This window comes from Zeugodacus cucurbitae, chromosome 3 (genome assembly GCF_028554725.1).
Source record: "Zeugodacus cucurbitae isolate PBARC_wt_2022May chromosome 3, idZeuCucr1.2, whole genome shotgun sequence".
Lineage (NCBI taxonomy): Eukaryota > Metazoa > Arthropoda > Insecta > Diptera > Tephritidae > Zeugodacus > Zeugodacus cucurbitae.
The window spans coordinates 1,136,531-1,150,287 of record NC_071668.1 but is presented as its reverse complement, the minus strand read 5'-3'; the positions used below and the strand labels follow the sequence as shown (position 1 = coordinate 1,150,287).

At 39.6% G+C, this 13,757-nt stretch overlaps 1 protein-coding gene across 3 annotated transcripts in view; it reads right to left on the bottom strand.

Annotated features, from left to right (window-relative positions):
• The window catches only part of LOC105209693 (protein spire), a 79,547-nt gene extending 66,989 nt beyond the window's left edge, over positions 1-12,558 (bottom strand). Inside the window, exons 1-2 of one of the 3 annotated variants that reach the window (XM_054227639.1) lie at positions 12,272-12,558; positions 9,783-10,881 (exon numbers count right to left, since the gene is read on the bottom strand). In XM_054227639.1, coding sequence (XP_054083614.1) covers positions 9,783-10,440 — 658 coding nt within the window. In that variant the 5' untranslated portion in view covers positions 10,441-10,881; positions 12,272-12,558. Of the gene's footprint in view, positions 1-9,782; positions 11,046-12,271 lie in introns of those variants that run through there. The other 2 variants (XM_054227638.1, XM_054227640.1) reach the window with 2 other exon arrangements.
• Positions 12,559-13,757: the final 1,199 nt, after the last annotated feature.

Sequence of the window (13,757 nt, the reverse complement as noted above, 5' to 3'; positions counted from 1 at the left end):
GCACCGCCGCGTCGCCTTTATCAGTTACTTATACTCGTATAACGGCACACTCAGAGGCAATTAAATACATACAAACAGTAGGTGCAGCAGCAATCATTATAGTCAACGCTGCATTTATTGTTATTGTTGTTGTTGTTTCGGATGCTGTTGTCGCTTAACTTAATTTGCTTATCTTGAGCCTGCGTTGCTGTTGTTGTTGGCTCGTTGGTGACAGCAAAGAAAGTGCGAGTGGGCAAGCGCGCGCATTGCACAGCCACACCGAGACCATTAACTGGGTCAAATTCGTTGCACTTGTTGCACTTGCTACAACAACGCCAACCTGTTTTAGTTGTCGGGCCGTTGATCAGCAGCACCACTAAGTGCCGGATGCTGACGCACTGTGGTTCGGTTTTCAATTAAATGCAGATTATTTTTTTTGGATAAAAATCGACTTTGAAAGGCAGAGAGGCACCCAACTTTTTTAGTAACGAATTTCCGAGAATTTTTGCAAGAGACCTGAAGACCTTTAAATATTAAAATTCCAAATATATTGAATATTTTGACGAGTGTTATGCCTTTTATTTCAATTTCTTTTAGTTTTATGCCGCTTGTTTGTTCGATTCGCCATTCTTCAAAATTTATATAAAAACAACAAAAATACTGAAAATAATGCCCGCGGCATTCATGCGCGTTTCTTACGAAAAGTAAAAGTCGCCACACATTTTTCGATTCCTACCAAACCCCACAAACAAACCCACTTCAGCACGTAGGCAGCTTGGGGTTTCGCTTTCTGTTGTCTAACTGACAGACAGCCTCTGTTTTCACTCTTTGGCTCATCCCGTCTTAACATTCTCGTTTTTGTCTTTCATTCGCCTGCATTTGTCACCGGGCGTCGTCTGTCTTTAACTGCTACTCTTTAAGAAGGAAGCATACTATATTGTTGTTGCTGCAAAGTTTCCATTTATTAATTACCAAAGAATTCTTAATTAATGCCGCGCCGCGCCTGGAGCGTTGAAGCGACTTTCTGTTTCACTTCAAATTTCAATATATGCAAATTAGAGCACGGCGTGTTGGCTTCTGAGCGTCATGAAAGTGTCACCTTCGCGCAGAAGAAATCATAAACAAGTTGACTTAATGCTAGAAACGCATTAACAAATGAGGTCAAAGCCCCGCTCGACCAGCCCGGGTGGAAAGTGATAAGCAAAAACAGGTGTCTCTTAAGAGACATACTTGGGTATGTAAATGCCTTAATAACTGTGTAATAAAAATGTCGCCTGATGGTAGAGATTCGCAAATTAAATGTGAGATGGAAGAAATCAGCAAGAAGAAGAGAGAATGGAGAATCTAATATTGAAGAAGGCTGGATGAAAAAGTAAGGCCAGAGCATTAAATATGTTGAAATATGGCTAATCTGAATATTTGGATTTGTAGATTTTGAGGTTTCGAGGAGATTCTACAAGAACGGATTTATTAACAAAATACGCTTTGAAGAAGAAAAGGAGATGCCAGACGTTTGATACCAAAATATTGATTCTTATACGGCGAACGCTTCTTCTAAGACCAAATTTATGTCTTTACCAGAGTAGAAGGCAAAGAAAAGAGTTGACTTCATATCCAAGCTTTAATGTACTTATAAAGTCTTTGGATGCGTTTTTCGACAAAGACAGAAAGCAAGAGTTGTCGCCTCTTCCATTAGTATTCTGGCACCGGCTATCAATCCATTGGTTCCCTCCCCCCAAGAAAAAAAAAATCTACAACCAAAATGATATACTCAAATTGATAAAAGAAAACGAATTTATCACAAATTTCTCCTTGGCTGCAGCGCCGAGAAAGACACAGATGTCGATGAAATGATAATAAGCAAGCAAATAGAAGAGCATGCTTGCCGAAAAGCAGAAACCAAAAAAAAGCTCGGTAATTTCGCCGTAGAAATCAGGTTGTATAAATAAATCTACCGTTGTGTTGAGTATGCTCATACAACAACAACAACAACAAAAGCTAGAGCTAGAGCAAGTGTTTATGTGCGACTGGCAAAGAAGTTGTGATTTCATTTAATGATATTTCATTCTCCGATTCTGTGTCTCGAATTTCACGCTTGACGGCGATACGCGATACGCGCCGAACACGGAATTATTTACCAAAACAAAACAGCGATTTACGCGTACGCGAGAATGCTGAGTAGTGCTAGCGCTTAGGGCCGCCGTCAGCGTTGCTGTGTAGCAATTAGGTGCGCACTGTTAACAGCATTAATGGTAACTGTAATAAGTAACAACAACAACAACAATGGTGTATGATCAAGATTTGATTTTTATTTTTCCATTTTTAATTTCTCTTCTTCTTCTTCTATTTTTCCATTTTTCCATTTTTATTCATTTATTTCTAATTATTTTTGGTTTTATTGTTGAATTGCTTTTGGAAATATAAACCGTTTAAACCTTTTTGCTGCGTCAATTTGTATTTTTATAGGTACACACACACACATCGGCAATTGATGATTTGTCTCTTTTTCCAGCAAAGTCAGTCGGTCGGTTGGTCGTTTGTGCGTTTTGCGGCCGAATGTTGAAAAAGTTGAAAAGCGAAAACGCCAACAAGCAACAAAGAAAAACTTGTTTGCTTACTTAAATTAAATCGTATCTATTTCGTATTTGTATTTGTTGTTGTTTTTTGCTGTGCCCCTCCGGTATTCATGTAGTACGCTTTGGCGATTTTATTAGTTTATGCTCATTAAGTTTACGTTTAAATAATTGCATACAAACAAGCAACGGTCAAATTTCGTCGTTTGCTGATGCTGCTTTCGGCCGCTAACGGCCTTGCGCCCATGCAGCGCTCAGTTGCAGAGCCGCGCACATGCGCACTTGTAAGCATTTGCATAGCGCTGCGCATGCGCTTGCGGCGCTGAGTTAACGCACGTGAGCAACGCGCTCCGCACTCAACACACACACACATACAAGCGGTCTCATGGAAACGCTCGCTTACCGTTTAATGAAATGCCAGCAACTTTGCTTTCCACATTTGAGCTTTTGTTCGGATTTAATCGTCTTCACTTTTGTTGTTGGATTTTCCACGGCGCATACAAGTCGCTCTAACGGCTTTAGTGGGCAATAAAAAGCCAATTGTTAGCCATTATAAAAGAAAATTTTACTGTCATATAGTATATATGAGCGCCTTTGAATTTGTGTTGAATTTCTGAATGAAAACTAAATAGGCTTTCTTTATAGACACCCTGGCGTTTTCAATTTCTCTAGATTGCATATAAATTTACTGCCTTCGACGCCTTCGAAATACAAAAAAATGTGTGAGAATGCTGTGCTAGACTGGTTCTCAGGCCAGATTTCGGGAGATGCACTTTATTTGAACACCGGAAGAACACTCTTTGAAGCTTTTCAGAACTTACTCAGTATAAAAGTAAAGATTATGCAATGGTTAACAGTAAAACAACAATATTTAAAAAAAAATATTTATTTTTTATTTTGTTTTTTCTATAATGTCGCTATCATTTCATTACGTTGCCACACTCCTTTCCTCGCTACTCATATCAATTTCACCACAAATAACAAACAACATTAATAATGTCAGGGGAAACGCGGTGATTTTTGCTAGTTTCATAATTTCTTCGGCAATTTTTTTGCACTCAAACCATCACAATCAGAAAAAAAATAAAAGAAATAAATTAACGAGTGAATTTCAAGGAACACAGGCAAAAGCTCACACCCGCTGCCAGCAGAGATAATCGGAATGGCAAACACATGGAAAATGTTGTTGGGGAAAATTAATTTTTGATAAAGCGAGTCAAAATAATTCGAAACAACACTAATAAAACCAATACTTAGACAACTGATAACTACAAATTGCTTTTGAGCCAATTACAACAACACACACACACATATATATACAAGCGTGAAGGTCAAAGTCGAGTCAGAATCGAATTTAATTTGCTGATTGAAGCAACACCTCATTCAGCTGACAGCTTAAAGGCTCTAAAGCGCCCACATACGCACATCAATCTGTCATTATTTGAACGAGAACATAAAGCTAATGGCGATTAAAGAGTAATAGCTCATAGCTGAATTACGAAGACAACTACAAGCGTAAATAAACGCAGCGGCGGCGTGACTTAATGCGCACGGCACAGTTAAAAATACGCGAACATGCTTGTAATAAATTTATGAAACGATTAAAGAGCTCGCCATTAAATAACAGTTAGTTATCTAAGGCAGCAGAATATTGTAGGCGAGCGCGAAGAAAAGCCCACGGCAACTTCCCAGCCGAGCTAACTAAGCTGCATGTCCATGCAAGAGGCAGAGCGCCGTGAGTGTGTGTGTGCGTGAGCGAATAATGGTGGGTGTAACAGCGACGCCTTAACGCCCAACATCGACATAATTGCAAGCAAGATACTCTCATACATACATACATGCGTCAACCATAATATGTATATAAACAACGCGTGACCAGCGCGCATGACAGTTGACCTTCAAAAAGAAAATGCTGCAGCCATATTGCTTTTTCACTTGTTATTGCTGTAGCCGTTTTTCCACAGCTGACAGCATTATACGCAGTGCAGCTTGGCATGTCGCTTGAACTGTTGCTCCAAACTTTTTGCTTGGCGCATTGCTGAGTCCTGATAGCTTGTCAGCGCCGCTGTGCGCCGGTGTTCGCTTTGGTACGCCATGACGAAAACTACCATGGCGGCTCCAGCGACTTCCGTCAGCCATTGTGGCTGCTGGAAGTGATTTTCGAAAAAGAGGAAAACGCACAAGTTCCGTTAAATGGTGCTCCATTTTTCGGCGCACGACAGCGCCTGCTGCTGGCGTTGCTGAGCGCCTGGTCGTGGCGCCACAATGCGCAACACGCGTCTTGTAACCTCACAAATCGATGACTTGCGCGTTGCACAGAGTGCTCACTGTCGGGGATGCCGCATCAGCTGGTTGCTGCTGTTGTTGTTGTTGCGGTTGATTTTTATGGTCGCGACAATGCGACACGACGGGTCGTTGTTGCTCACTTGCTGGTGTCACTGCAGCTGGTGTTTGGTTGGAAGGGTGGCCGAAGTGTTGGCATAATGATTAGTGAGAGGGTTCGTGCGTCAAGTTTACTGTGGAGGATTTTTTATTTACTTAACAGCACTATTGACTAAAGTTTTTCTCTACTACTGAAGGATATTATCTATGCTTCAAGCTTTTTTCTCACTTCAACTTGTTGTATTTGTTTTGTTGAAACTTGGCAATCCTAAGCAACCGTTAACTCTGCCGCAATTTCGTCATGCTTTCGCTGTTGAACAAATCGTTAATGCCGAAAGAATCAATGAAGTTGCAAGCGTTGCACATAGGCAGTCAGAAGTGCGCAGCAGGTGATAGCCAGGACGAAATGGAAAACTTCTAGCTGCCACACGATGTGACATGCCGCGCGCTCTTTAAAAATAACGGAATGTGTCCACAAAGTCGAAGCGCGGACAGTTTTAATTGAATGCGCTGGAATTGGCAATCAACCTTTTTGATCTACAATTGTATGAGTAGTCTTAATCGTTTACTGAATTATTAATTAGTCATTTAATTGAAGTGAATAATCATAATTTGGCATCATAAAAATGAAAAAAAAAAATCATAAATTATTTATGTTTGCGGAAATGGGTGGTGCAGTTTTGTATGCTGCAGGCAGATGTGGCTAACTAACCTCAAAAAGATACGAAAGATAATCATATTGGTAATTGAAAAACCATTACAGCTTCAAATCTTGCTACGCTGATGTAATTGTAAAGTATTTTCGAGCATGAAAATTAAAAGTCACTTAAGCCCAAGGCCGTCTGCCGTGTTACATACATACATAAATAGTACAGAATCGCCGAATAAAAAACGCGCAACAAGTGCCTACGAGCGCGCTGTAATTAATCAAAATTGATTATAGTATTTGAATAAAAACGGCCAGCGGCTTCCGGTCGCTTCTTAAGAAGTTGAAATTGGATTTCTCACCGAACTAGCTCCAATATCATTACAACGAAACTCACAGCAGCCACTTAATCGTGCAGCAAAGCACTTGGCGATTGAAGCTTACTTTTGATAGTAATTCGACGCCGAAAAGACTGAGCAATTACACAGCGTCGGCTAGTAATCCTATGCAACTTATAAGAAGCACTAATCAATTGTAACACAGCAATAAAGCAACGCTTCGGTGCTTGGAGCCAAAAGAACATACAAATTGTTTTCCAATAAACAAAAAAGAAAGGTGTTAAAAAGTAAAAATTGTGAAACTCCCACCAAGCTCGGGTGCGCAGCGTTGCATCAGAAGAGACTCGCCATGCGGCAATAAATCAAAAACTGCTGTCTCTAGGCGATGCATTTCATTTAGCTTAGTCTATAAAGATGACTACATGGAATTCTAAAACGATTAGCGGCTAAAGAGTCTTCTCGCTGTTGATGTTTGTTCCTGGGGTTGCACTTTGAAAGTGCGGCAGAACAATGAACAAAGAATGGGCGAAGCTTTGGGACTTTCTCAGGGCTGCGTTCGCACCAAGGGAAAACAATAAACGTTTTTGATGTGCATTGCGGCCGCACCGTACTATCAGGTGATAACTGCAGTGTGGACCAGCTCTGAAATGAATAGTTGAAAGAAAAATACTATTTTGAGCTCAAATTGAGTGATGGACGCAATTAGCGCTTTGAAAGATTTTCTTGAAGTTAAATGAAAAAAAACCTTTTGTGTGGCTTTTTTTGGTTTTTAACTCAGAAGATTTCTTCGACAAATTTATTAAAAATTGCTATTGTAATGGCAGTCAAGTTGTAAATTAATGTTGTTTATAGAGCTCTTCTACATAAAGGGTGATTTTTTAAGAGCTTGATAACTTTTTAAAAAAAAAAAACGCATAAAATTTGCAAATCATCGGTTCTTTATTTGAAACGTTAGATTGGTTCATGACATTTACTTTTTGGAGATAATTTCATTTAAATGTTGACCGCGGCTGCGTCTTAGGTGGTCCATTCGGAAAGTCCAATTTTGGGCAACTTTTTCGAGCATTTCGGCCGGAATAGCCCGAATTTCTTCGGAAATGTTGTCTTCCAAAGCTGGAATAGTTGCTGGCTTATTTCTGTAGACTTTAGACTTGACGTAGCCCCACAAAAAATAGTCTAAAGGCGTTAAATCGCATGATCTTGGTGGCCAACTTACGGGTCCATTTCTTGAGATGAATTGTTCTCCGAAGTTTTCCCTCAAAATGGCCATAGAATCGCGAGCTGTGTGGCATGTAGCGCCATCTTGTTGAAACCACATGTCAACCAAGTTCAGTTCTTCCATTTTTGGCAACAAAAAGTTTGTTAGCATCGAACGATAGCGATCGCCATTCACCGTAACGTTGCGTCCAACAGCATCTTTGAAAAAATACGGTCCAATGATTCCACCAGCGTACAAACCACGCCAAACAGTGCATTTTTCGGGATGCATGGGCAGTTCTTGAACGGCTTCTGGTTGCTCTTCACCCCAAATGCGGCAATTTTGCTTATTTACGTAGCCATTCAACCAGAAATGAGCCTCATCGCTGAACAAAATTTGTCGATAAAAAAGCGGATTTTCTGCCAACTTTTCTAGGGCCCATTCACTGAAAATTCGACGTTGTGGCAGATCGTTTCATCATTCATGATGAAATGTCAAAGCATACTGAGCATCTTTCTCTTTGACACCATGTCTGAAATCCCACGTGATCTGTCAAATACTAATGCATGAAAATCCTAACCTCAAAAAAATCACCCGTTATATTGAAAAAAGCAATATCTCTAAAGCCATTAGAGATTAACTTTTAAGCAAACCGCGCACCCGAAGTTTTTCTATATCCTCAATGAAAAGAGAAAACGGTTCGTGCGTTAATGCGACTTGTTTTTGGGCAAACATAATGAGCCCGACGAATTTCGTTTTTCCGGTTCACATTTTCGCATAAATTTCACATCAAACAAAAATCAGCTGCTCACACGACCACAAAAACAATTACAACAAAAAAGTTTGGAAACAGTTTTTAAGTAGCAAAAGAAGCTTCAATTCAATGCCTCAACAACTACATAACACTAATACTGCTATTAACAGCAGCAACAACAAAGTGACTAAAATCGACACCATAAAACCGAAAGTGAAGGTTTTTGTCGACAGTCAAAGTACACAGACCTGTAAATAGTAACGGTACTTACATACCTCGAGCTGCTTGTTGGCTTTCATTTTCACTTAAAAAGCCTAAGACGGAAAATGCAGATCCAACGAAGACTAAGCAAACGACTAACTAACAAGTGGTCAGAACACCTCTAAAAAAAAAACAACAACACCAACAACACCGCACCATAACTAACCTATGCTACTAAGCGGCCCACAAGCTCCAGCTCCGCGTTAAGTCAACAATTGATAAGCAGCGGCCAACAAGTGGGGCGAGCGCAGAACAACAATGCATAAGAGAAGGAGAAACGCGGGGAATGGAAGCAAGTGCCTAACCAGCTGGTCAACCTTTTCCGCTTTTCAGTAAACAAATTGGCCAGCTCATTTCGTGCACGCTTTTCTGCGGCGATCTAACGAGGCAACCGCAGCAACAACAACAGCAATGCAAGTTAAGTGCAGAAATGCAACAACAACAAAAATATATGAATAATGTGTTCACACATCGGCGGTCAGTTGTCGGTGACGAGGTTGTTATTGCCGTTGTTGTTGTTGTCATCATTGACCACGCTGCCTTTGGCTGGCTCTCGAGCTACGCCGTGCAAGCTCGCTTGTGCAACCGCAGTCAGGCGGATTAGCGCTGCTAAGCTGTCGCTGCTGTCTTTGCTGTTGCGGTGACCACACACACACACATACATAACTGTTGCTTGGAGTTGGCGCTGTTTGTTGTTGGTTACTCTTTGCCAGCAAGAGGGTATCAGCAAGCGTATTTGTTTGTTTACTTTGCTGCGGTGCTGCGGTCTCTGGGTCAGTAGTAACAAGTTGTTTGCTGTTCGTTTGTTGTTGTTGTTGGCTTTTGGATTGTTCAACAGTTGTTGGGGCTGCGAAGAAACTAATGACCTTAGCCACCACACATCGGCCGCAGTTGGGCCAAACACCGTTTCGTGTGCCCCCAACAAGCAAATGAATTTGGCATCCAAACACACACACAGTCCCATGTATTCACACAGCAAGAAAGCACACGAATTGGGAGAAATATAGAAAAAATCCAAAAGTTGGTGAAGCTGGCAGCTGGCAATTGGCATTGGTATGTTATCAAAATTTCATGCATCACGCGGTGCCAGAAAACTCTCTCTTTTCGAGTCAATCGAATCCAACCAGCAATGAGGTGTCTTTCTAAACTAATAAAAAACAACAACAGCAACAATACGCCGAAAATGGGCGGTCATGGAAATCATAAAATATTGATGAGCTGTGGTGCTGGAAACTAAAGGAGTAAATATAAAAAGTAAAGAATTTGTCATTAGATGCGATGGACTTTGACCGAATCTTCGGAGTTTGTAATATGCTTCGGCTAAGAAGGGATTTGCATGCTAGTTACAAAACTTCGTGATTTTTGGATTTGTAATTCGAACTAAAGTGAAAAGTCTCGAGATCTCTAGCATTGGAACGTCTTTAGTAGAAGAAAACATTTCGTCTCTCTTAGTCGACTATACAATAAACTACTCAGAAATTCAATGAAAAACCACTAGAAGACTGGATCAATACCCACTTTGGGGATTCCCAGTTGACTACACCTCAATCTAAATCACCGAAAAAACCCAAATAAATATACTCGCTGGAAAATCTTTGCCAGCTTCTGGACACTTTACTATTGAAATAAAATATTAACAACTAACACTTACCGTGCGGCTCCCCGTCCGCCTCCTGCTCCTCGGCAGATTGTTTGTTCTGTTGATATAGCTGTTGTTGCTGTATATGCGCCTCCCTCTCCTTGCGCTCCTCATCGGACCACGAGCAATGCACTGCACCGTCGCGATGTAAGTTCAAATTCTCAATGCCTTCCGGTATCTCCAGTTCGTTGAAGATGTGCCTCTGCCCAGCAGCAGCCACCTGTCGATAGAGCACCATGAATTGATACAGCAGCGCCCAGGCCTGCTCCTCAGAGAGCGGTGACTTGAAGGAGTCCAAAATGTTCTTCAACGTCACACAGTTCTCCGGATTCGTGCAGAGACAGACGGGCGGCGGCATCGGCAACACTCCATGTGTGGAGCCCGCCGTGGCGGTCAGTGTGGTGCTGCTGCTGCCGTTGCATTTGCCATGTAGCGATTGCTCACCCTGGTTGCTGTCCGGCGACGTCGAAAGGAAACCCTCCTCGGTGTCGGAGTTGATGGTGAGTGTAGGCGCCAGCTTCTTCTTTACATCCAGTCCAGCGTGGAGCTTCATAGTCTCACTTAGGCGGCTGTCGATGCAGACACCACCACCGCCAGTATCGTCCACCTTCTGGCTGTTTGTGTTGTTGTGATTGTTTTTAGCAATATTGTTGTTGTTTTCCTCAGTCATGATTGTGTGATTATCGTAGCACTTTACTTTCGTTACAAGTAATTGTGATGAGTTAATGGTTAAGTTGGGGTTTACATATACAAAAAATGGTGAATCGTCGTCGATTCGTCGTTCGATGCGTAATCGCTTGGTCGCTGGAGACGGTTCACTTGCAGAGCACACACAATTTCTGCTTCTTGCTGTACGCAGACACACATATATAATTTCTTAGCACAAATTCTAACACACTTTTCACTTGTGGTCGGGTTGCTCACAAACATTTTATTTTTGATTTTCAATTACATTTTCTAATTTTGGTGCTTCGTTCTTGGTCAGACCACGTTGGTCAGACTGCACGCCCGACTTTTTTTTCAAATTTCAATTAGTTGTTGTTGTTATTTAGGCTTACGGCTATTGTTGTCGTTTGAAGGTAGTAGGGCTGGCTATAGAATTTATGCACCGCTTCACGAATAAAAGAGAACAAACAAAAATTTTCACAAAATTCAGACACAAAATCAAATCTATCAAAGTTCGGAAATAAAAATGGAATTTTCGTAAAAAATATTTCTGCTGTTATTTTTCTGTTCACTGAACACAAAAAGCAATCGAAATTGTTTCGACAAAAAATAATAAATACACAACACAAAAAACACTGCGATAAAGTAGTTGAGCAAAGTTTATAGTTTAGTTGTTGTTGTTGTTGGTTAAATATACTTAATAATTGTACACTAGCTAGTTTGTCAATTTAGATTAGTTTTTTTTTGTTAGTTTTGTTTTGCCGTTGCCTTGCTGTTGTTTCGGTGTTGTTTTAGAGTTTTATTTTCCATTGGAATATTTATAAAGTCCGTTAGTTGGCGTATGATTCACGATGAGGCTCGTGAATGGCGCCTGCACACAGCAGCGTTATCTATTGCGAACGCCCCGGGTGTTTATATGCATATAGGTTGGGTGCAAGCGGTATCAATACTTTTCAAATGCAAATTTCGGAGAAAGAAATTACGTTCGAGTGGAACTTAATTATGAGAATATTTATAAAAAATATTCCATAATTATTAAAATAATTTGGGCTTAAAAATTAAATAAAAAAAATTTAATAAAAAAAAAATAACAAAAAAAATTAAAAAATAAAAAAAAAATTCTTCAAAAAAGTTAAAAAAATTAACATAAATTTCCAAAAAAATATTTAAATAATATTAATAATAATGTTTATTTAATAATAATAATATTTAAATAGTATTTTTTTTTATTTTTTTTATTTAACTAATATTTTTTTTTTTTAATTTTTTTTTATTATAATAATATTTTTTTGTTGACATGAAAAAGCTTTTGGAATATTATAAATGTATACTAGTATCAAATTTAATCTCATGCGTAATTTCAGCAATTTTCTTTAAAACTTCTTGACTTTAAATTTATCGATTTTGCATTGAGCATGTCCTTGTCGCATTGCAATGTCCTTAAGCACAAGCTGAGGCTTGCATTGAGCTGTCAGCACTTGGCGTCACCTTTAAAATTAACCAGCAAGAACAGTTAATATTTGCAATGAAACACGAGCAAGTGTCAAAAATGCAGAAAAAAAACAGTTGTAAGGAAATGAGCAACAACAACAAGTAATAAAAAGCGTTCATGCCACATATATCCTGACAGCTGTGGCGACTGCACACTCATATCCGCAAACGGACGGACACACTACACTCGATGGCATATAGTAACCATGGGTAACCTTGAAGCGTTTGTGAGCTTGTCAATTTCGCACTAAACCACAAACTTTTTGCCCACGATTAACAGCAAATTTTTCACTTAATTTTTTTTTAATTTTAAACACTTTTTTTAAATTCTATTTTTTGCTCACATTTCCTTTTCGGCACTTTCATCAGATTTAAACTTTAACGTACATAAATATATGTATGTATATGTTTAATTTGAATTCACGCTTACTTTGATTTCGACTTTCCGCGAACGTATGTACGTTTCTATAATTAAATACTGATTTGCCTTATCTCGAACGCAAATTTATTTATTTGTTATTTTCGACACTTGATCTCTTCAACACTTGAATGAATCGAATATCAATAGCGCGACGTATTTCCGAAACACTTGTTTAATTCCACAATGACCGTTTGCTACTAACGTGCCATCAGCGAGTTACTAGTCGTGCAGTGCGGCAAGCGATTTGGTCGCTCGCCGAAGAGAGCCGCCGCGGAGCGTGTGCGAGCGTAAAGTTGACGAAAGGTGAGCAAGTCTCTCTGTTGCGGACGAACTGAACGAAGAATATGTTGGATGGAGTAGGTAAACAAAAAATACTCGCATTCATCGTTTTGTTTTGATTCCGACATTCGAGCCGGTAGCGGCAGAAAACCATTGACGAGCTGTTGTGTTTTTCATTTGTAGACTTTCTTGAGTGTGGCTCATAAGTGCGGGAGTGCGTACAGTCCAATGTATTTAAATTTTTCACTGGCATATGCCTGTAAAATGAGCGGGATTAATATAGACACGAAGTCGGAGTCTCCCTTAAAAGCACTCTAAAGGCCGTTTCTATTTCTGTGGATGTTAGGTCTTCAGAGAACGTTGGATATATATTGATGATGACTTTCTCTGGTTATGGATTTGTTAAGATATCATATCTATAGTTTCAATTCACTGTCATTTCATTCTAAGAACGGTCTTCCATGTAAATATGGTCTATAAATGTTACACATGTAAATCACCTGAGAATATTTGCCGACACCTCTGCTTATGTGTGTGAGTGAACAGCATTTCTGATGTGAACAAGACTTTGTTCAGTTCTTCTATTAAGGATAAGGGCTCCGAATATGAATGAAATTTCGAAAGGAAAGTTGCATGTAATTTAAGCTGTTGTGTAATCGTCGTAAGTGGAGCTCGGGCTCATGTTTTGCATCATGGGTTAATTAGGGCAAGTTCGTAAGTAATCTGTATGTACAATATAACTCGAAATTGAGTAAAGCACAGGAAGTTATTTCTTATATTCCCAAAAAATAAATTTACATTTTTTGTGAATGTCTTTATGTTTTGTATTTTATTAAAATAATAGCGAATCTTCGGCCTTTAGCAGCACAATCGAGTAAATGGAAAGCCTTTGTGCGTTATTTGTGGGCTGACAGATCTTTCATAACTTATATTGTTGAACCATACTGCACTTCCTTATATAATTAATATCGTCTCCTTTAAATTCATTTATGTCAACAAATTCCCTGAAACCCATTAATTTTGTATTCCCCATTGCTTATTTTCACGGCAAGCGTTAAGACGCCGTTCAAAGAATCACTTTTCATCAGAAATAATTTACTAAACACCAAAGGACATACAAAGGCGCGCAA